The 24,401-nt window shown below is 46.6% G+C and overlaps 1 protein-coding gene across 3 annotated transcripts in view; it reads right to left on the bottom strand.

The window, feature by feature from the left end:
- The window catches only part of NEDD1 (NEDD1 gamma-tubulin ring complex targeting factor), a 383,820-nt gene that overhangs the window by 6,153 nt on the left and 353,266 nt on the right, over window positions 1–24,401 (bottom strand). For all 3 annotated transcript variants that reach the window (XM_078677984.1, XM_078677985.1, XM_078677986.1), the window contains exon 14: window positions 12,976–13,042. In XM_078677984.1, the coding sequence (XP_078534110.1) occupies window positions 12,976–13,042 (67 nt within the window). The remainder of the gene's footprint in view (window positions 1–12,975; window positions 13,043–24,401) is intronic.

Genomic DNA, 24,401 nt, shown 5'->3' with positions numbered 1-24,401 from the left:
ATGTCTTGTAGCACTTCACGTGCTGTGTAGGTGAGATCTAAAAAAGCACCAGAGCCAATATAATGTTGAAGTTAAGCACATCTTTTTAGAGACAGGAGGCACAAGATAGGAATATTAATTTCCTTGCCGACATAAACTTAGATATAGAAGTAGACGTGTAAGTGCATCAAGAATAAATAGTGAAACCATAACCAAAATGGGATGAGGGAGGTTCATTAGAAAAGAGATATAGGAAGAAGGCAGTTGATAAGTGTAGTTGAGGGTACATTATCTACAGTGCTGCAGTACCCGAGAGTTGTAATTGCTACTTAAGAGAGGGGGAGGTGAGCATTAGAAGAGTAGGTCTTCCTGTATTATTTGGATTTTCTTTGAGGTCACAGCAGAGTAGATGTCTTTCACATACACCTCAGTAATCGATTCCAAGAGAGCAAAAAAAATGAAGGGGTTAATTTACTTTCAAATAGAGACATGTTCAATCTATGAAAATAGTTTTAGAAAGTAGCAGAACTATTAAACACTAAAAATAAAAAAATAGTTGTCTGTTGCTGCTCATTGTTGAACATGATTAATGATGGGTGGCGTAGCGCATACCACCTTTATCCTCTGAAAAATGGAGATGCGGCTACAGACTACAGTCCATTACGTGCTGATTGACAGCTTTTTAATTTTTTTAATCTTTATTGGGTTTATATGATTACATAAAGGCAAACAGCAATTCAGTTGATCATCATTCAGTCTTGTTACAGTTCACAAAAACTGCCCCAAAACGAATGAATAACATTGCACGCCCATGTCATGAGATAAAAAAAATTGGTATCATCTGGGACAGCGGATAGCTACATTAAGAAACATCCTGAGCAACCAGACAGATGTTAGGTATGCGCAGTGCACGTAGTTGAAATGAAGCATTTTAGACCGTGCATTGCTGGAGTCTTTAGCTATATAATGGAGAACCGCCAACCAGTCGTGTTCGGAGAGTTTTTGTTCGAGGTCACAGTCTCACCTAGTTCGAATGTTTGAGAAGTTCACTACCTGGTTATACATAGTATTCTATGGTAATGAGGTCCACAGATTTGTACTATGGGTAAGATGTTATTGGTTTCTGGCTCATTGCTAATTTAGTCCACATACCAACTCTGGCTTTGTGGACAGCCGAGTTTTGGTAGAAACTGCCCAACATACAGATCATATCCTGCTCTGATTTCTGCAAATGTCATAAGGGTTCTCAAATCGTATAACTGCCATATTAGGTGTCCACCACGCTCTCCTGAATCTAGATGGGCATTACAACAGCAAGTCCAGTTCACAAAATCACCCGCTGTGCCAACTTACCTAAACCAGCAGAATGGTGTCACTCTGAGGGAAGGGAGGAGTTTATGTGGCATTGAGGCAATCCTTCAGTACTCTTTCTAAGATGGTTGCATTACACAGAATGGCCCTGGTATCCCACATTTGCAGCAGTCCAAGTCATGACACCTTGTAGCTGCACTGCAAGGCAGTAGGGCTCACAATCTGATGCTCCCAGGTCTTCACTGTATATAGTGAGAAATAATTTATTGAGAACCTCGTTGTGCCCACCAGAACTTCACACCAACTCCGCTAACGCCAAATCCACTCTTCGCATGCTTTGTGGATTATTCTGCAGCATTCAAGGGCGTCAACAGGAATTTGCTGTGGAGGAAATGACAAGATTGGGGGATTCCGATTACCATGTTGAAAGCAATCATTGCTCTCTACACCGGAACTTGGGTACAAGTGAAAGTAACGACGAACTCGGTGACCAAAAAAATCTACACAGACCGTGGTCTAAAACAAGGGTGCGTACTGGCACCCTTGCTTTTTAACCTCTACACTGCAGACCTCGGCAAAACAATTTCCAAAGCCAATTTGTTATCTCCTAAAATTGGGTCTACCAACTGTTTTTACTGCAGTATGCAGACAACATGGTGCTTATGGATCATACCAAAACAGGTATGCAACGAATACTAGATGCATTAAACACCTATAACAATGAAAATGACCTAAGAGCAAATGTAGGGAAAACAAAGGTAGTAATCTTTGGGAAGTATACGAATATACAAAAAAAACAGTGGAGAATGGGTAACCTGAAAATAGAAACAACAACTAAATATAATTACTTAGGGGTTTGGATCATGAGCAGTGGGAAGTCTGCAGAACACACTGCATCCATTGAAGCAAAAGGCAAGGCAGTGACGTACGCCCTCTGCAAACTGAATTCCAAACTAAGTAGTCCGACAACTGGACCCATTAGAAAGGTTATAAGAGCCAAGTTACTCCCCTCGATTAGATACGGCCAACTAGCATTTCCCGCGGCATCAATCAACATCATGGAACGCGCCAATTGTCAGGCATTTAAACAGATCTTTCATATACCTGCCCATGCTCGAAACACCTTGGTACGCCTTAAATAATTTGGGCTAAAAAAACAGCGCTATGAACACTGGGCATCGTTTGTTTGGTACTACCGAGGGGTCTGTGCTGCCCCCCCCCCCCCCCAAACACAATGAAGGCAATCTTGAAGGAAATCTTTGTGAAAAGTAACAACTCGTGGGCCAACGGCCTTCTAACTTCTTGCACTGAATTGCACCTAGACTTGTCCAACTGGCAGGATTTATTTATCAACCTGGAACCTTAAAAAACATTCTAAAGAAACAAGTCAGATTGCTATCTAAGGAAGAGGACTTGAAGGAACTGGAGTCCTCCAGCAGCAACATCAGGCTATTAACCAGTTCCTTCCATGATAAATGGAGCCTGCCATACCTTGACTCTGCCCTGAATAAGTCAATTTTAAAGCAACTTCTGTCAGTAAGATTGATGGTACTACCGATAAAAGACATCAACTGCCGTTGGAAAACATTAGAGGCTGTTACTACTTGCAGATTGTGCCACCAGTATGAGGAATCCATGGCCCACATGGTCTGTATATGTCACCGTTTGAATAACGCACGTCGCACTTTACTGAAGCCCTTGTTTTTAAAATATGAGATACGCACCTGTTTAGATGCAATGAAACTTCTCTTTAAGCTGGAGATCCCAATGGAACTCGCAAGATTAGCAAAAATTGCCCACAAGGTGAAAGAACTAATACATAACGACTCAGTCAAAGACTTGAGACAAACTGTAGTTTTAAACTTGCGGTCCCCCTTTTTACTTAAACTATTAATCACCAGAATGTTTTAAAGAAATGATTATGTTTTATATTCTACTAACAGTTTTGTTAAATGAAATGATCATGTTTTATTTATGTTCAAAAAAGTGTCTGGACGGAGCATTCTCCAACCAGCCTTTTTTCTTTTGTTAACAATTTTAATTAATTGAAACAATAAACAAATACAACTCCACTAACGGGCTACTTAGGTACCCAAAGATAGGCATATACAATTTTAGTAGCTGGAAGAACCACCTCTATGGCGATTACAATATGCCCCAATGGAGATAAAGGGAGCTTCTCCTAGAATACTAATGAGGCTCAAGGAGAATCGAGTGCTCTGTCTAGGTTCCAGGCATTGACGTTGATTAAAATGTTTGTAAAAATTGGCTCTGAGATATATGAATGTGTGTAATTCTATGGACAATTCAATAGTACATCCTCGTTGAGATCTTGGGCACAGCGATCTTTTAAAAGGAACATGCAGAATTTGGCTTGATTAAGGACCAATCCAGACATCTTGCTAAAGGCTTCCAGAGACTTTAGTACCAGCCCCAAACATGTGGACATCACAAGATATCATTAGCATATAATCAGACTGAGTGCCTCTGTTCCACCATGTCAAGGCCATGTTTCACCCCTGTTTGGTGCACATGACTAGCCGGCGGTTCCATTGCAAGAGTAAAAAGAAATGGGGAGGGGGCAATGCTGTCCAGTACCCCTTTGGACCAACTGGAGTTCAAAGATCTACCTCCCCATTTTAAGCTGGGCCATGGGACCAGAATATAAGACTTGAATTCAAGATAGGATGACTTCCCAAATAACATGTCACAGGACCTAAAATAAATACATCTACGACAAGCTATTGAATGCTTTTCGTATTAATATACAGTACAGTTGCACAGGTCTAGTGATTCAGTCAGCTGGAGATTATGACAACGAATGTAGACGTCAACTCTCCAACACGAGACACTACACTCCACTCGCTACAGACCCTACGCCCAGACTCTCTGCCCGCATTACATCTCTGGTTATGGAAGGGGAGTCGAATGGGTGGATCAGCAAAAATGAGGCCTCATTCTTGGTGTCCGATAACCCTCGGAAACCGTATTTTTATACCTTGCCTAAGATCCCCAAGGGCACGACACCTGTACCTGGCAGACCCATAGTATCTGGCATTGGATCTCTACTTGAACCGCTGTCGAAGTTTGTTTACAAATTCCTACAGCCTCTGGTGACGAAAATCGTCATTCCTGTAAGACACAAGCGATGTCCTTTGCCTGATTGACAGCATCGAGGGTAGGGAGGGGGTAGACCTCCTTGTTACCCTCGATGTGGAAGCACTTTATACCAGCATTCCACAACAAGCTACCTTAGAGGCTGTGGAGATGGCCTTGCTAAAAGAAGACTGGTCTTCCTCTACACCAATTTCCTTCATAATGGAATGTGCATCAATTGCTCTCACTGAGAACTTTTTCGAATATGGCACCCAGATTTACCATCAAATACAGGGTACCTCGATGGGTAGTACATTCGCCCCGAGTCTGGCCTGTATTTATATGGCTGTTTTTCAGGATACATCATTTGGGGTGACCAAAACCCATACAGAGAAAACCTCTCCCTCTGGCGCAGGTATATCGATGATATCCTGATACTATGGAAGGGTAACGCAAACACTTGTCAAGCATTCTGTCAATGGATTAACATGCAGAACCCCTTCCTCAGGTTCACGAGTACCATTTCAGACACTAACATTCCCTTCCTGGACCTCAGGATCTGGCTCTCCGATAGTGGGTTGAGTATGACCTTACACACAAAAGAGACAGACAGGAATAGTCTTCTACTTTATAACAGCCACCACCCCAAATCCCTGAGGGACAATCTACCCTTCGGGCTGTTCCTCAGAATCCGGAGGAACTGTTCCACCATGGTTGATTTAAAAAAAGAAGCGAAACTACTTCAACATAAACTTCATGATAGGGGTTACCCTCACAGACAAATTCACAACTCGTACAAAAGGGCGATGAACAATCCCAGAGAAACTCTCCTTGAAACAAGAACCAAGGAACAGTCTGAAATTATTACCTGTGTGACCTCCTTTACTAAACACTCCACACACATCAAGAAGACCATAAACAAACACAGGGACATCATTAACTCGGGTGACCTCTCACTCCCCCGCCCCAGGATTGCATTCAAACGTACAGGTAACCTTAAAGATCAACTAATACACACCAGGCCAAAGAATAGGGAAGTGGTCACTCAGAGGACCCTCTGGAATATGCCCCCAGTGACAGGTCACTTTCCCTGTGGCGGATGCTCCATCTGCAAGCAAACCAGCCCTAGCAAGGAGTTAAAACTCACCGAGACCTTCATGTGGAAACAAAAGCGACACACCAACCGCAACAACCCCAGGTGCATTTATCTCCTCACCTGCCCTTGTGGGAAGAGATATGTAGGCATGACCATGAGACTGGTCAAGCTGTGTATCACTGAGCATAGGAGCAACATTAGATGCCACAGAACACACACAAGGCTTTACAGCCACTATATGGAAATGAATCACTCAGCAGACAGCCTGCGGTGGACGATACTGGAAGCACATCAGCAGATTACTCACCAGGCGCTCTTCAGGATAGAGCAGAGGTGGGTCCACCGCTTAGGTACTGATTCCGACGGCCTTAATGACTCCATTCCTTGGGGTTGTCTTACTAGGGCCTGAATTCACTGTCCCTTGTTAACCACACTACCATGTGTTTACTATATTTATGAATCTCCTCACAGAGGAATATGCATTCCTGAGATGCAATACAGGACTACACCTCTAGGGGGGAGGATATCCACCATGCCCTCAAAGGCCGCCCTACTGGCCTACCGTTACCCTGATATTTCGGGGTCCTAACGACTATCCTTATAACCCCCTTTAGACCGGATACCATTCACATTAACAGGCTCTATTCCTGTTTACATGATCGAATTAGAGGCGGGCTATCCTGCCCTTCTGTATCATCCCTTTGGGTTGGTTACCCGCATTTACAAAGAAACAATAAAAATCACACATCAGCACCTCCTCCGGCATGTCTTACACATTGGCATCCCTGTGCTACACAATTTATAATCTTCTACGCCTATCTCACGAGCGTCTTGTGACATAACTCTGCCTGGTGGGTTGTCTCGATCGGCACCTACACACACTACAACATGGCTGCCACTGTGATACGGGGCTCACACGGGCCTTGCATTGGAGCCTTGCCCTGCTGGCCCCGCCCTGACGTGTGCGTAACCTCCAATCGCCCAGCCCCCCACGTGACTTGCGGTCACGGGAGTTCCGGCACGACTAGCTAAATATCAAAGTTCCCGTGTGCCACAGTGCACCGGCTTCTCCCCGACCCCTACGTGCGGGTAGGTGACACGGTGTGTTCCGTACTTCGGACAGGTAAGCGGCCCCCACAGGGTCCGTCCTCTGCAATGACCTCCATTGCTGCCAGACCGCAGCCTCCTTGAATTGAGGGTGACGCTGCGATTGCTCCAGAGTCGCGGTATGCCTCATCTCCTTGATGCCGCGAAGAACCAGGGAGCCTTTGCCGGGTGTTGTGCGCTGCATGTGAGCGTCTGCTGCGGGGGTTTCGCGTCTCCCCCTCGTTAACTCCTGGGTTGATGGGGTGGGCGCGGGGCCTCCGGAGTTGTGCACGATCGTGCTGCCCACATATTCTGATGGCGGTCCCCACTGTCTCTCCGCGAGCAGAATGTGAGTTTGGTATGTCCACCGTCGGGGTTTCCGCCACGCGCCCCCAGTGTGTGGGTCTGATTATGGCACTCTCCATTGGGGCCAATTACCGTTTCTCTCACGATATCTCTTCCCCCCCCCCCCGCTTCCTTCCAAGGTACCAACTACCCAGGTGCCGTGCACTACAGAGAAGACCAGATACGCCCATATTGGTCTTAGTGGGGTGAGATACTCGAGCAATGATTGACACATTTTATTGTTCACAACTGAGTCACAGTAAACCATAGTCGCACTGATTCCCACTGCTTTGGTCTCTCTTTGATTTTAACCGATTGTTAAACACAATCACTGTGTACTTTTAATCTGATGGTACAGAATGGGTACCCCAACGCTCCCTACCCACTGTCCTAAAACATTGTAACTAAGCTGTGGTGACCTGTACTGACTATAGAGCTTATGGAGGGTTAACTCTTTTCCCTTCATGTCGTCCTTTCTTAGGTCCCACTTAGACAGGGCAGGATCATCTGGTCTGCAGTTCAACTTCTAGAGGAAGGTAGTATTTCCCCTTCCTGTTTGTGCAGCACTATAATATTGTAGGTCCTGACGAATTGCTCTCAAAGCATGAAACATGTCCATGTCGACCTTTAGGTAGGATACACACGGCTGGATCTTTGCACCAGCGTGTGTTTTCACCTCACTGTTTGAAGTAAGGTGGTGTACAACACCAATAAAGATTGTCGTGGATTCACTAACCTTTTTTAACCTTCACCACTCTCACTTACGTCTACACTTTCCCTGAAGCCCTCATACCAACATGCACCAACTGGCAGGAACAAAAGATCTCCGATAAAGAGCCCCTTTATGGGTGCCCGTCAGACATTGCAGCACCAGTCTGACAAGGAGCAGAACCCATATGATGAAGCATGACACCTAGCTTGCTGGGTGTGTGAGGGTTTCAGTTCCGAAAAGGGGAATCCCCCCTTTTTTTCTTCCCCCTGCACGCTGCTTTTTTTGCTTGGTTACGCCGTTTTAGTACCTCTTCCTGGGGAACAGTGCATTTCATTTTGTTGTAATGGTTCAAGGGCGTATACAGTGGACCCCGTACTAAATATTGCCCTTCTTGCTCCCTCCATTGTTGATACATTCAGAGAACTTGCCAAGTATTAAACCTTCAGGGAAATGCCCTGCTTTTCCAGAGACGCAGGGCCTCTTGACAAAGGGTCCACAACCACATCCTGCCCTGTTGCAGTACCAAATGGTAGTGGTGTTGTCACTGAACACTTGAAAAAGCTTTCCCTTGATTGAAGGAAGAAGGCTTTCAATGCCAAGCGAATCGCTCGGGGCTTAAGCAAGTTGATGTGAAGTCTGGATTCTGCCGGAGACCAGAGTCTTCTGATCTCCACCTCTCACAGAGGGCCGACCCATCCCAGGAGTGACATATCTGGCACTACTGGGTGGTCTGGTTGAGGAAGAGAGAGGTGTCTGCCTCTGACCTGTTCGCAGTCTGTTAGACACCACTGCAGGTTCTGTGCAGTTCACTCCGAGAACTGGACCATGTTGGAGAGATTCCCTTGATGCAGTGCGCACTAGAACTCCAAGTCCCACTGCAGAGCCTGTATATGCCATCCGGCATGTGTCACTAGCAGGATGCTGGAGGCCATAAGGCCCGGCAGCCTCAGAATCATTCTCACCAAAATCCAGAACACAGGCTGAAACATCAGTATCATAGCTTGAATATCCTGGACTTGCAGTTCGGGAGGATAGGCACGAAACTGCACCATATTCAGAACAGCCCCAATGAAAAGGAACGTTTGAGAGGGAGTTAGGTGTGACTTTGGCATGTAGATAGAGAACCTCCGGTGAGTGCATAAAGTTTGCCATAGTCTGGAGGTGGGATACAGCAGCCCGGGGCGAACTCGCCTTCAACAGCCAGCCATATAGAAAGAGCAAGACTGCCACCCCTGATCTGCGCAGATGAGCCATTACCTTGGCAAACACCAGAGGGGCTCTGATAGTACCAAGGGGGAGCATGGTAAACTGAAAGTGCTCATGACCTACCATAAACCACAGGTAGCGCCGATGGGCAAGCAAGACGGAATGGTGAAAATAGGCGTCCTGCAAGTTCAACGCTACTGTCCAGTCTCCTGGATCCAGGGCAGACACGCCCCAAGCTAGAGTTAGCATCTTGAACTTTTTCTTTTTGAGGAAGTAGTTAAGGGCTCACAGACTAGGATAGGGAACAGGCGAAGTCCTTCTTTGGGACAAGAAAGTAGCGGGAATAGCAATTACAGCCTGCTTTTGGCTCCGGAACCCTTTCTATGCTCTCTTGCCAAGAGAATCATAACTTCCTCCTTAAGCAAAGCCTGGTGATCCTCCCTCTGCTGGTCTTAAGCTGGAGGCATGGAGGGAGGGGTAGTCTCAAAGGGAAAGGGAGTAGCCACTTCGGACTATCTGAGGAACCCACCTGTCTGATGTGAGGTTTTGCCGGTGATGGAGGTGATTGCTGATCTTGCCACCAACTGGCTGCCCATGATCTTGAAAGGTTTTGGAGGCCGAGGGAAAAAGGAAGGGGGGAGGTGGTCTGACCGGACCTCTGGCTGCTCGACACACAGGTTCGGGACAAGCCACGCACATGGCTGCGCAGAGGTTGCTGAACTTGCACCGCCTTGTGGCTGGGATATGACTGGCACAAAGATGTGCATGTTCAGCAACCCCTGCGCAGCTGTGGGTGCGGCTTGTTCTGACCCTGTGGTTCGAGCAACCAGAGGTCAGGTCAGTGTGGCTGAGGTATGACTGGCATGGGGCGAAAAGCAGATGGGTGTGTGGGCACTGAGAGACCCAAGGACTTGGCCGTAGCCTGTGAGTCCTTAAAGTGCTCTAGGGCCATGTCTACTTTGTCTCAGAAGAGACTGGGGCCATCAAAGGGCATGTCCATGAGGTAAACCTGTACATTCCCAGAAAAGCCAGAAGTTCTAAGCCAGGCATGGTGTCAAACAGCCACCGTCTATTACATCACTCTGCCCAGCGAGTTGGTCGTGTCAAGCCTACAACGAATTGTGAACTTTCTCGCATCCCTGTTGGCTGATTCCACTTGGGAGAGGATGGCCTTCTCTGGGACCTGTAGCAGCACTTGCGCAACCGTTTCCCACAGGGAGTGGAAAGAACGGCCCGTAGGTGTCCTGTGTTTATTGCCCTCAATGCAAAGCTGTCGGAAGAAAAGATTTTCTTCCTCAACTATCCAGTATCTTGGATTCCCTGTCCGGGGCTGGGAAAGGGAATTCACCTTGTGAGGTAGAGGTTTGGACCACCATGCTCTCTGGAGTAGGGTGTTTGGTGGGGAAATTTGGGTGGCCTGGTGCAGGGCGATTGTAGCGGGCGACTGTTCTATTCACAGGAGCTCCTGTGGTGGGCTTCTAGTAGGTTCCCATAAGAACATTAGTCAAGGCCACATTGAATGGCAGGAGAGGTCCAGAGGAGGAGACACCCAGCTGCAAGACCTCCGTCAAGATGTTAATCTTGACTTTCACCGAAGGGAGCTTAAGGTCCTGGACCTCAGCTGCCCTTCTCACCACCATAGTATTAGAAGCTCCCTCCTCCGCAGCCACAGTGTGGGGCGAAAGCAGGCCAGAATCTGGGGAGGTATCCAGTCCACAGGACTCACCCAATTCTACATACCAGTCCATTTTATATTCAGGCTGGTTTTATAAAGGGTCCAGCGAACCCTCCCAATCTTCCTCCATAGGCCGAGGAACTGACCTAGGACCCAAGTGTGCTATCTGCGTTAGTAGGTGCCGATCGGGCTCGTCAGGGATAAGAATGGGGCTGATGCCACCGGAACTCTCGGCGCGGGGGCTGGCGCTGGGGAAGGTCGCACTGGCACGAACTGCATTCAGTCCGGATCCATAGGTGGGGATCATTGGCGCCGGAGCCGCTGGCGTGGAACCCAATGGAGCCCCCTTTGAGCCTCCAGGGCCTGAAGGCACGCCAGGAGGGTCTAGCCACCCTAATATGAGGAAACTGGCATTATAAAATTATTTGCGCTGGTTGGGGGTTGCTCCACCTCTCGGGAAGGCGGGGAAGTACGGAACAGACCCAGGCACAGGTTTCACAGAATGAGGGCTGGAGCACTGAGGCTCCTTCGTCGCTTCTGTTTCTTATGCCTTTTACCTGACTTACCCGACAACTTTGAGTGGGAGAACAAGACTAGCGACTACCGGAGCTGTGCCCAGACCTTCCTCTCAACAGGGACCCAGACCTTCAGGGCTAACGATGCTGTGCAGAGCACCAGGCCACAAGCAGCTTTAGGGACGCTCCCTCAAAAATTTCGGAGCTATAGCCCGCAGACTGAGCATGACTTCAAGTCGTGGTCGCGCTACAGGCACCAAAGACAAAACAGGTCTGGATCCGTCATTAACATGGTTTGAATACAGAAGTCTTCTTTGACATGTTGGAAAAACCTCCACATCAAAAATCGTGCAATAAAACCTTCGAAAAAAAAACAAAAAGCCTTTTAAAAAGTGACAGAGGGTAACTCTTCACGCATAGGCGCTGGCTGGCGCAGAAAAAAAAAGAGCTGACGTCAGCGAGGTGGACGTCACAATGGCGAAGATGACACAGATGACGTCACACAGGGCCAACCAATGCCACTTAATGGCACACAAGGGTATTGCTCGAAGACAAATCTTTCAAATCCAGCTGGGAAATTCAAAAGTAAGGATCTGCGGTTAGATATCTCTAGCAAATTGTCTCTTTAATTGCCGTACTTTGTGGGCGAGTCCAGAGTGGCCGCACAGTTTAGTCCAGCCTAGTTTTGGTGTCACTTAAAAATCTATGTAGCTAGCCATGAATTACATTTATGTCCCTGGGACAGGGTGTAAGGCTATCGATGCAAGTCAGTTGGGGTCAGTGTGTTTGTGCATCCTATTCCTGTCCTTTATGCGGTGGTCTCTTGTGATTTGGCCCGTGGTAGCAGGAGCAGCCAACTAAAGATGAATCACTGTCCCTCCCTTTTGTGTCAAAGGAAGTAGTGAAAACGTTATTAACGTGTTTCACTTGCACAATGTACACCCCAATGTCACAGAGTAGTTCCCGAGTCACCAATGCACCTTTGTAGCTGCAGACTGTCCCCTAGTGAAGCCACAGCACCAAGAGGCTTATGTCTTGATAAGCACTATCACTCATGCCTGTGGTCGGTGTGGCATAGTTTAGGATTATGGGGCCTGGAAGTACTTATCTTGCTAAATGCAGGTTTTTCTACAGTTCTGCTCCAGGTTCCCTGCCTTGGGTCGACAGCGGCACTTCCAAGCCTCTTTTGGGTCCTCTCCTGCAATGCAGCTGCCCTGCACTCAACCTACAGGCCTGATGTCAGGGTCTGTAATGCCTAGGTTGCCGTGCTGAGCCCTGCGCCCCCCTAGCAGCTGATCCACAGCTCCCCTGGTGAGGAGGCTTGCCCTGCAGAACCTCAGGGAGTCTCATGGAAGAGCTGCCACTCCAGCGCCACAGCAAAGAGGGTCGAGGGGATCTCCAGACTTGCCCACAATGACAGGCGGCACTCGTGCACGAAGCACAACTTCTCCCTCATGGTGCTTACCTGACCGGCTCCAGGGGCGATCCTGGGGCAAGCATGCAGCTAGTCAGGCCAGAGACACAAGCTTCTGATTCTCCATATCTTTCTCCATGTATCCCTGATTTTCAGCGCCCAATGAAAGTTTGGATCGTGTCAGATTTTAGTGGCGCTGGGACAGAGTCCGCTCAAACTGGGGCTGCCATCTTGACCCAGTTGGCCATGCTCGGGTGTTTAGTGTCATAGTAGCAACTGGCTTAAATAGGTGCATAGTTCAAATCATAAACAGTTTCATACATGGACTAGTCTTTAACAAATATTCCAACTATAAATATCATGGATACAACAAAGATACGCCTTTTAAGCTGTCCACAATTACTGGAGAGGGGAAATAATCAGTTAAATTAGAAGTTAGAAAAAATATAGAAACTTAGTTTAAGTACCTAGGCATTAGACAGCAAATAACTTAACCATTTCTTTTGAGAGCCTATGGCAGTATTTAATAGTTAAACATACCAATTGCATGTGGAACTGTTTTATCATCTCCACTTGAAGATTTACAATGTCTCGATGGCATGCTTCCCTGGAACAAAAATAGGACCATTATTTACCACATCTACCACAATGTAAATATTGAATGCCAAAACTAAGTTGGCACAATCTAATTCTCTTTTGTGGATCAAACATTTTTCATTATTTTTTAATAACATGGTGACTTAAGATTTCTGATACTTTGAATGCAAATCAGATAAACTTTAAATAAATTGGGCAATGCAGAAGCACTTCAAATGACCTTATCAATTATGCAAAGCTAAATATACATTTCAGCACAAGTGAAATAAAGGCTATGGTAATCGCAAAAGAACATGCCTCATGAAACAAGTGAACAGTCTAAAAGATTACTTAACTGCAGCCCTCACCTCTCTACACTCCCTCTAATTTGCAGGTCTATCCATCCCTTCATTCTACCTCAAGTATCATACACAGTTCACAGAAGTGTTCCCTATGAGCTTACGTTTAGGTCATCAGGCAGTTTGGCACTAGCAACATAATTTCTGTCTTAATAGTGCCAGTGGGCGGCAATTCCCACATTTAAATCCTCTTTAGACAGGTTAATGTGTTGGGACCCTCAATGATCTGCTGTCCCCCACCCCCTTTCGACAACTACTTGGATGTTTTCCGATGTAGGTTCACATATACATTGATGAAACTATAGCTCTCTTCAAGACATAGCGAGATTTAGTTTTGATGTCTGGCAACTTTCAATCAGTTAATGAATGGATGTGATTGTGTTTCCACTGGATGACTCCTCCTTTAGTCACAGGTTATGGGGCACTGAACCCCTCTAATCTCAAAGGACCTGTCAAACTGCAATTCTGCCCATCCTCAGGGACATCACCCTCTCTGTACCCCGAGAGTGGTGACCTCCAATTGGTTTTGCAACTCTAACCCTTCCGGCATCCATGTCCTGGGTCATGGCAGTAGTTGTAGACTTGGTGGGATGCAGTAGCTGTACCCATTGGTGAAGGCTGGCATCCTCCCCTTTTAAATTAAGTCAACTGACATGTGGCAATCTGGGTCTTTGAATTTTTCTTAACTAATGAAGACAGACGTTCTTGAATAATATAGGTCTACGTTTTACAATAATGACTGTCAACATTAAAGCACACTACAGAGGATTTTTAAAATATTTTTTTACTTGTAATGCACCTGTTGGGACGATTATCTTTGGGTGATCATGAAAACCTGTTTGTATTAAACGGAGAGTGCAAGACATAAAACAGCTGCGGCCCACAGAGAAACAAGGCCTCAACACCCACTTTTTTTTCGCCTTTTCTGCCTCCTTTGTGTCCAGGTCCTGAGGGAGGGGGGATACAGAAGTTTACTGTCAGAGAAGGTACCAGTGACTGCACCTAGCTGGATTTATTTAGAAAGTGGGCCTCATAGAGCATTCTGGTTAGAGACCAAGATAAGCCTTCCCAGCAATTTAATGTGAAGAGGGAACCCATACCATAACATTGTTGGTTGAGATTTCAAAATGGATAGATGCACAGACTGGACACACAAACTGGAGCGGTAGTTCAGTTAGAGAAAGAAGGCAGGCTTCAACTAGTCTCGAGTGGAGCATGGTGCGGTGAGGATCTGCAGAGGAGTGCTACTGCCTCAAAGGTAGAAACAACCTGTAGACAGTGCTGAAACCACGTTACTGCTGCATAGTTGTATGCATAGATTTACAGCCAGATCTAAACATGGGCAATGCATAGAAGCCTTTTCTCTTCTGCACTGTCACAGAGGGTGTTATGTGCCCCAATGTGCCTAGGTAGCTACACAATCTTTTACCTACATTTGTCCTACCTTGCTCTGCAAAGGGATTCTAGCACTGACCTTTTAACCAGTTATGTGCTGAATAAATGTTGATCGGTTTCTTGGAAACTAGCCTCATTTATTATGCATCAGGGTTCTTAGAAAAGTCCCTGTATATGATGTACATAACAGCATGAACATGCACTGTGTAAAAACCATGGCCATCTTCATCCTAGGGCAAAAGTATTGCTTTGCAGAATTGCAGGTATTGTTCTATGCTCATTTTCATAATCATACTCACAACATATAGATTGTGTAAGGAACCCAGAGGCTATCTTTATGGTATAAAAGAGTCATACCAACACTAGATAGGCAGAGGAGAATCATCAACGCTGACACTAGATGCTGAGGTCCTGGCCTGCAGAAGCTTACATACGCAGCGGTCTCTCCCGTCAGGTAATGGGGTTGGCTTTTTAATAGGGGATTCTTGGCTCTACACCCATATACATGCTAGGTACACCTAGGTAGGGTTGCATCGTAGGAGTATGCTTGATTACAGTCATGTATCTATATGACACACTTATGGCGGCCAAAGCGGTACAAAAGGGGGTGGTGATGGACAGAGCATCTGAACCAATCAAACACTCACACCCAGTCAAAAGATCTGGGTTTGATCCATCACCGTTCTTTAGCCCACTCTGCCACCCCAGTTCAGACATGGCTATATGCAAATCAGTCTGACCCTGTGCCTCATGGGAACAGTCCAGCCCGAACTGCCAAGCTTCCGAGGACCGGTTTCTGGCATTCCAGCCAAAGTGAGCAAGGGACTCACGTCTGAGCATACCGCTTTTGGCCGCCATAAGTGTGGCAGGGTATGCTCAGACGTGAGTCCCTTGCTCACTTTGCCACTGGATTCAAGCAAGCCGGGCTGAAGACAGCTGGAATGCCAGAAACCGGTCCTCGGAAGCTTGTTTCCGGTCCAGGGAAGGCATGGCTTGGCAGTTCGGGCTGGACTGTTCCCAGAAACCGGTCCCCGGTAGCTTGTCTCCTTTCTGGTGAAGAATTGGCTTGGTAGTTTGGTCTGCCCTGTTCCCATGATGCACTGGGCCAGGGACAGACTAATTTGCATATAGCCAGGTTCTGAGCTGGGATGGGGCAGTGAGATAAATAACGGTGATGGATCAAGCCCTGATCTTTGGACTGGGTAAGAGTGGTCTGCTTAATTCAGACACTCTGTTCATCACCACCCCCTTTTCTGTATCGTTTTTGGCCACTATAGGTGTGGCAGGGTATACTCAGACATGAGTCCCTTTCTCACTGCTCCATCAGGATTCAAGCAAGCCGGGCCGAAGAGGCTGAAATGCCAGAAACCGGTCCCCGGTAGCTTGTCTCCTTTCTGGTGAAGAATTGGCTTGGTAGTTTGGTCTGCCCTGTTCCCATGATGCACTGGGCCAGGGACAGACTAATCTGCATATAGCCAGGTTCTGAGCTGGGATGGGGCAGTGAGATAAATAACGGTGATGGATCAAGCCCTGATCTTTGGACTGGGTAAGAGTGGTCTGCTTAATTCAGACACTCTGTTCATCACCACCCCCTTTTCTGTATCGTTTTTGGCCACTATAGGTGTGGCAGGGTATACTCAGACATGAGTCCCTTTCTCACTGCTCCATCAGGATTCAAGCAAGCCGGGCCGAAGAGGCTGAAATGCCAGAAACCGGTCCCCGGTAGCTTGTCTCCTTTCTGGTGAAGAATTGGCTTGGTAGTTTGGTCTGCCCTGTTCCCATGATGCACTGGGCCAGGGACAGACTAATTTGCATATAGCCAGGTTCTGAGCTGGGATGGGGCAGTGAGATAAATAACGGTGATGGATCAAGCCCTGATCTTTGGACTGGGTAAGAGTGGTCTGCTTAATTCAGACACTCTGTTCATCACCACCCCCTTTTCTGTATCGGACTGTTCCCATGAGGCACAGGGTCAGACTGATTTGCATATAGCCATGTCTGAACTGGGGTGGCAGAGTGGGCTAAAGAACGGTGATGGATTAAACCCAGATCTTTTGACTGGGTGTGAGTGTTTGATTGATTCAGATGCTCCGTCCATCACCACCCCCTTTTGTACCGCTTTTGGCTGCCATAAGTGTGGCAGGGTATGCTCAGACGTGAGTCCCTTGCTCACTTTGCCACTGGATTCAAGCAAGCTGGGCTGAAGACGGCTGGAATGCCAGAAACCGGTCCTCGGAAGCTTGTTTCCGGTCCAGGGAAGACATGGCTTGGCAGGTCGGGCTGGACTGTTCCCATGAGGCACAGGGTCAGACTGATTTGCATATAGCCATGTCTGAACTGGGGTGGCAGAGTGGGCTAAAGAACGGTGATGGATTAAACCCAGATCTTTTGACTGGGTGTGAGTGTTTGATTGATTCAGATGCTCCGTCCATCACCACCCCCTTTTGTACCGAGATTCATACTACTGCATAGATCGCCATCTGGTGTTGGGCTCGGATGCTTGCACCTTGTTGTTGTCTTGGAAGAAGTCTTTTGTAGTCACGAGATAGGGGACTCCTTCCTTGGGTGATAGTGCGCATGGCCATTGACTCCATCCTCAGATTGTTTTTCGCCATGAAGGGAAATGATGGAGTTAGTAAGAAAAAAAAGAGATGTCCATGTGAATGTATCTAATTAAGATAATACTGGAACAGATACAGGTTCTGGGGAGGTTGGTGGGCCTATGAATCTCTGCAGCTCTACATGCCAAGAACAGATGCATACTGTTAAGTAGCATTTTCCGTTCGAGGCATATGAGCTGCAGAATTCATACTACTGCATAGACTGTACAGCAGTGTCTCCCCTAGCGGTGGCCACCTGGATCCATTGAAGTGGATTCAAAAAGTGTCTTAAGAACAGCTTGGCCTACAGAAGCCTGTTGCTTTTCCTGCACGTCAACACAATAGTGTTTGGTGAAGGTGTGTGTTGTAGACCATGTTGCTGCCTTAACCACTAAGGCAATTCCCGCTGGGTGCTGGACTTATGAATATCCCATTGTTCATGACCAGGTCAGCTCGTCATAAGCACAGTTCCAGTGCACTGCATGACGAGCTGGCCTTGTCATTAGCATGGAAGGGGTTAACGATGTCATGTAAGGGAATGTTCCATAAGAATGCCATGGAAGCCCTTAGTTTGTGTGTTGAGTGTGCTCTTGGGGGAATTGTTAATGCAAGTTTAGCCTTTTGGTAGCATATCTGAATGAATTTGACTAACCACCTGGCAATCCCAGCTTTGGAGATGGGGTGTCCTTTATGAGGTGGTGAGGAAGCTACAAATAATTGTTTTGTTTTTCTAAAGGGCTTAGTCCTGTCAATATAATAACGTAGAGCTCTTTTGACGTCAAGTGTGTGAAGAGCTCTCTCTGCTACAGAGTCTGGGTTTTGGAAAAACACTGGTAACTCTATGGATTGGTTAAAATGAAAAGCAGAGATTACTTTGTGAAGGAATTTTGGATTTGGTCTAAGAACCACCTTGTTATGATTTATTTGTAAGAATGGTTCTTGTATGGTTAAAGACTGGATCTCACTTACTCTCCTGAGGGAGGTGACTCCAACTAGGAAAGCTACTTTCATTGTAAGGAACTGCAGTTCACATTTGTGTAGAGGTTCAAATGGGGGACCCATGAGCCTGGTAAGGACAATGTTTAGATTCCACACCGGAGAGGGTGGCAGTCTGGGAGGAATTATTCTTTTAAGGCCTTCCATAAAGGTTTTGATTGCAGGTACTCTAAACAGCAACAGGTATTATCTGTTTTGTAGGTAGGCCGCAAGAGCAGCTAGATGTAATCTTATGGATGAATATGCCAGATTACATCTTTGTAAATGCAGCAAATAGCAAATGATGTTCTGGAATGAAGCATCCAGTGGATCGGTTTTTATCATTATTGCAGTAAATGACAAATCTTTTCCATTTTGCTGCATAACAGGCTCTAGTTGTAGGACGTCTGGCTTCTTTGATGATGTTCATACAGTCTGTTGGAAGGTTAAGGTAACCGAACTCTAGGACAGGAGCCAGATTGCCAGATTCAGCTGACCTGGATCTGGGTGTCTTATCTCTCCATGGTTCTGCTTCGGGGAGAGATGCAGTTTTTGGTGTGAAACAACTAAGAGTTCGAGAAGTGTGGTGAACCATGGCTGCCGTGCCCATGTGGGAGCAACTAGGATCATCTTGAGAGACTGTTGCCTGAGCTTGCGTATTCCTAGCGGAATGAGTGGGAGTGGCGGAAAAGCGTTCACAAATCTGCCTGACCAGTTCATCCATATCGCATTACCCTTGGATGACGGGTGAGGAAACCTGGCGGCAAAGGTTGGGTATTTTGCGTTTTCCTGTGTAGCGAACAGATCTATGTCTGGGTGGCCCCAGATTTGGAAAAATGGTTGAAGAATCTGTGGATTAAGTTACCATTTGTGAATCTGCTGTGACTGACGACTGAGCTGATCCGCAATCTGATTGTGAACTCCTGGAAGATTTTCTACTAGGAGATATATGTTTCGCGCAATGGCCCATCTCCATATGTTTTGCGCTGGTTGAGAAAACGGCAAAGAGTTTGTTCTTCCTTGTTTCTGTATGTAATACATTGCTGTCATATTGTCCATCCGGACTAGGACAGTGTTGTTGAGGAGATGTGGTTGGAATGATTTTAGCGCTAGAAATATTGCTAATAATTCTAGATGACTGACGTGGAGCACCTTTTGTTGGGTGGTCCACCTGCCCTGGACTGTACGGTTTAGGAGAAGGGATCCCCAGCCAGTGAGGGATGCGTCCGATGTTAGCAATATATGTGAAATTGGCTCTAGGAATGGCCACCCTTTGGAAAGGTTTTGTGTGTTCCACCACTGCAGAGGGCGATGCGTGCGGCTGTCCACCAACACCAGATCTGTAAGTTGACCTTGAGCCTGGTTTCACTGACGTGCTAAGCATTCTTGTAGAGGGCGCATTTGAAGCCTGGCATGAGGGACAATAAAAATGCAAGAGGCCATCATTCCTATTAGCTGCATAAACACTTCAGCTGGAAGGGAGGGTTTGGGTTGAAACCTTGTGATGAGGGTTTGAGGCGCATTTGAAGCCTTGCATGAGGGACAATAAAAATGCAAGAGGCCATCATTCCTATTAGCTGCATAAACACTTCAGCTGGAAGGGAGTGTTTGGGTTGAAACCTTGTGATGAGGGTTTGCATACTCGCTATCCTGGCTGGAGTGGGGTATACTAGAGCTTTCGAAGTGTCTATGGTGGCCCCTAGATACTGATGTCGATAGGAGGTCTGTAGATGGGACTTGGTGTGGTTTATTGTGAACCCCAAACTATGTAGCAGCTGAATTGTTTGATAGGTGTGCTGTACACACTGACTGTGTGACTAGGCTTTCATCAGCCGGTTGTCCAGGTACGGAAACACATGAATGCGTTGTCTTCGTAGGTGCGCGGCTACTACCGCCAGACACTTTGTGAAGACCCTGGGTGCTGTTGTTACTCCAAATGGAAGGACCTTGAACTGATAGTGTTGGCCGTCCACTATGAACCTTAGATATTTCCTGTGAGCAGGGTGTTTGGGAATATGGAAGTAGGCGTCCTTGAGAACCAATGTGTCAAAAGTCACCTTGTTGAAGCAGTGGAAGGACTTCCTGAAGAGTGACCATGTGAAAGTGATCTGACTGAATGTAGAAATGGAGGGGTCTGAGGTCCAGTATTGGTCTGAGAGTACCGTCCTTTTTGGGGATTAGAAAGTACAGTGAATACACCCCTGTCCCCTGATGCTCCAGGGAAATTGGTTCTATTGCGTGCTTTTGAAGCATGAAGAGAACCTCTTGTTTGAGAAGCGTTAGATGTTCCATGGACATGGGACGCTGTCTGGGCGGTATGTTGGGGGGAGTAGCAAAAAGTTCCAAGCAGTAACCATACTGGATAATTTGTCTTAGCCAACTGGACTGGTCAGTAGAAAGTGGAGGGAAGTCACTGTTTTGTGGTGGGGGACTTGCGGGTATTAGAACTGCGCCCTCTCCCACTATTGTATTGCCTCTATAATTCCCTCTAAAGTAACCTAGCTAGGGGAGGTCTGGGTGGGGCTTTATAAGTGGAAGAGGTGGTGAATGTGCCAATGGTTTTGGAGGCGCCCCTATAAAAGGAGCAACAAAAAGAACCTCTACCAGTTGTTGTTTGTAGAGCCCCCATGCATTTGGTTGTCGCTTTGTCAGTTTTCATCTTTTCTAAATATGTGTCTACAGTGGGTCCAAACAAATGTTCCTGATCTAAGGGTTGATTGAGGATGGTAGACTGCACCTCTTGTTTAAACCCAGATATGAGCAGCCACGCATGCCTACGTAATAACACACTTGTATATATTGTGCAGGATGCTGTATCAGCTGCATCAAGGTCACATTGTATTGAGGTATTTGTAATTAACTTTGCCTCTTGTATAAGATCATTTGTTTGGTCTTATGTTCGTCTCGAAGGTGTTGAATGAGCTTTTCAAGCTCATCATAGTGAGCCCGGTCGTACCTTGCTAGTAAGGCTTGTGAATTGGCAATGCACCAAAAATGTGCTGTCTGAGAATTCTTTCCCAGTAATTTAGATTCTTTGTCTGGCGGAGGTGCGTCACCTGTGGTTTGTGAATTTGCCCGTTTGCGGGCATTTGCTACAGCCAATGAATCCAGAGGGAGTTGACCTTTAATATAAGCTAGATCGCTTGGAGCTGGCTTGTATTTTTTCCCAATTCTTGGATTAAGAACCCTAGCTCTAACAGGGTCTTTGAAAACCTCAGGGGCATGTTTAATCACCCCTTTGAGCATAGGAAGAGTGTTTGTGGTCTTTTGAGGCTGAGCGAATGTTTCTAGTAAAAAGTCCTCTTCTAGAGGGTCTAAATGTAATTGGACTCCATGGTATTCTGCAGCTCTATTTATTAGTTGTGCAAAGCCTATACTATTGTCTGGAGGGGATGGTCTGGAGGGATATGAATCTGGCTCGGGTACATCTGGGACATTATAATTGTCCCAAGGGTTCTGAGGTGGGATACTGTGGGTGTCATCATCAGTATCTGTATTATGTGGTGAGTGTATGTCATCATCACCCCCTATATCGTTATCCTCCCCTTGTGGTTAAAAAGCAGGCACTGGAGAGTGTGCTGAAGAAGGGATAGTGTTTAGAGGCTGTGGAAGTGGAGAGAAAGGCCTCATAGGTGAGGTGGATGAGTCTTTTTTCTTGAAGGATATCTCAGGTGTTCCTGAGGTGTTCAATTTCCTCTTTTTAGGTAGTATAGAGGTGACATGTCCAGTAATGGGGTCAATATGGAGTGTTTTTTGCCTAGGATCCAGTGGAACTTGATGGAAAAGTTCTTTGGATTTGTCGTCTTTTGTCGGCGCCGAGGACCTCGACTCCAAGTGGTGTTTCGGCTGGTCTTCTTTACCCTTAGGAGGTGTTTTAGTGTCCTTTTGCCTAGGTGGAGTTTTCGATTCCGAAGGTTTAAGTTGTTTTTCGGATCCAAAGGTTTCTTCCATTCTGAAGAGTCCAGTACCTTGGGTTTCGGCGCCAAAATTTCTGGTGCCGGCGGGACCTTGGATTCATGCTTTGGTGCCGACAATGTTTTTTCGGCACCATGTTGTGGCTGTCTCGATCCAGAGCTGCCTGTAGGCTTTGGATGCTTCAAAGGCGGGGCTTCTGAAGTTTTGTCTCGGTGCCGACCCAGACCTGAAGGTGAAGGTGTTACCGGAGCCTTTTGTTTTTTCAGGGCAGGGGCATCGACGTCTGTACTCGCGCTCCGATGACCTGGAGTTATGTTATGTTATGTTACTTTGGTTTATATAGCGCCAACTCACCAACAGGTCTCGAGGCGCTCCAGACCAAAGAAAACAAACTGTATTCTTACTCGCAGGAAAGATAAAAATAATGTACAGGTTAACCTGTATATCCAAAAGCCTCCCTAAACAAGATAGTTTTCAACTGCTTTCTGAAGCAAAGAAGATTTGAATCCTTGCGCAAGGAGACTGGTAACTTGTTCCATAACAGTGGAGTAAGTATAGAAAAGGACCTTCCACCTTTTGTGGCCATATTAAAGCGAGGACAAGTCAACAGCTGGGCATCGGACGATCTTAAGGCTCGTTTGGGGTTGTAAGGCATTAGACGATCCTTAATATAGACAGGAGCTTGCCCATGGATTGCCTTATGTGCAATACACAGGCTCTTAAATTCTACCCTCTGCTTCATAGGGAGCCAATGAAGCTTAAACAGTAAGGGGGATGCATGTGATCTTCTCGGAAGTTTGAAGATTAGACGTGCAGCGTCGTTTAAAACGACCTGCAGTCTACTTATCAAATTCTTTGGTAGACCTAAATAAAGGACATTGCCATAGTCCAGTCTTGATAATATGGTGGCCGAAACCACCATCCGAAGCATAGATTCGGATAAAAGAGGACTAATCTGCGCAATTGCCTAATTAGGCCAGTACAGGTACCTACGACAGTAGAAATCTGGGTAACCATCGACAAATCCTTGTCAATTTTTATACCCAGACTTTTCACGTTGGGAGTAATCATCCGGTCTTCTGATTCCGATTCCTCGGCTTCGGAGATGTTGGGTTTTTCGTCTCCTGTGTCTGGTCATCGGAGCCTGCCTAGAAGATGTTATCCGGCCCCAGAACGGTTGACCTGAACATTTCGTGTCATTGAGCCCGGCGATCAAGTATACTCTTCTTGGACCTGAAAGAGGCACAGGCCTGGCAGTGTCGACTCTCGTGTTCTGGCGAGAGACAAAGGTTGCAGACCTCGTGGAGATCTGTGTGTGGGAATTTAGCACCACACTTGCATTTTTTTAATGGAGTCCTTTCTATATGCTGGTTGATGGTGCCGACCGGCCCAACGGCCCACGTCGATGACCGGACTCGAAAATGTCTTAGAAACTGGATACGCGTTGAGAGAGATTCGCGATCAAAACAATACCGTCGAGCGGTGAGAGTTTTTGCGTGTCGAAGGGGAATCTAACGACGTTGACCTGGAGCGCAGTAAATTACATCCATACCCGATGGTGGAAAAAACCAATCTGAGGATGGGGCCGATGCCCATGCGCACTATCACCCAAGGGAGGAGTCACCTATCTTGTGACTACAAAAGACTTCGTCCAAGACAACAAGGTGCAAGCATTCGAGCCCAACACCACATGGCGATCTATGCAGTAGTATGAATTCTGCAGCTCATATGCCTCGAACACTGTATTTTCATTTAGCCACACACTTGTTTAACATTGGGGGAGGTCAGCCACAACTCACAAAGCCTGCAGCTCTCCACCCCCAGACCCCACTTAACAATTGAAAAGTTATTTATATAGCGCTTAAAACCCCCTGATGAGGCTTTGAAGCGCTTTTCGGCGAGTAGCATGCTACGGAACCCGTGGTGGATTACTATAGGAAAAATAAGTTTCTAACTAGAGTAGTGGACAGATTTGTTTGTTGATTGGACTGATCCAGTTTGCTAAGAGGGACCACTGAAGAAGGCGTATACTTTTTAGATGTCTCCACACCTCTTTAAATACCAAAGATTTGGAAACATACCTAGCAGGGCCCTATCCAATTCCGTTGTACTGTAACTAACGGTGAAGTTGGATATGAGTCTTGCA

The sequence above is a fragment of the Lissotriton helveticus genome, chromosome 1_1 (genome assembly GCF_964261635.1).
Source record: "Lissotriton helveticus chromosome 1_1, aLisHel1.1, whole genome shotgun sequence".
Classification (NCBI taxonomy): Eukaryota; Metazoa; Chordata; class Amphibia; order Caudata; family Salamandridae; genus Lissotriton; species Lissotriton helveticus.
Note: the sequence above shows the minus strand (reverse complement) of the source record. Positions and strands in the feature narration are given on the sequence as shown.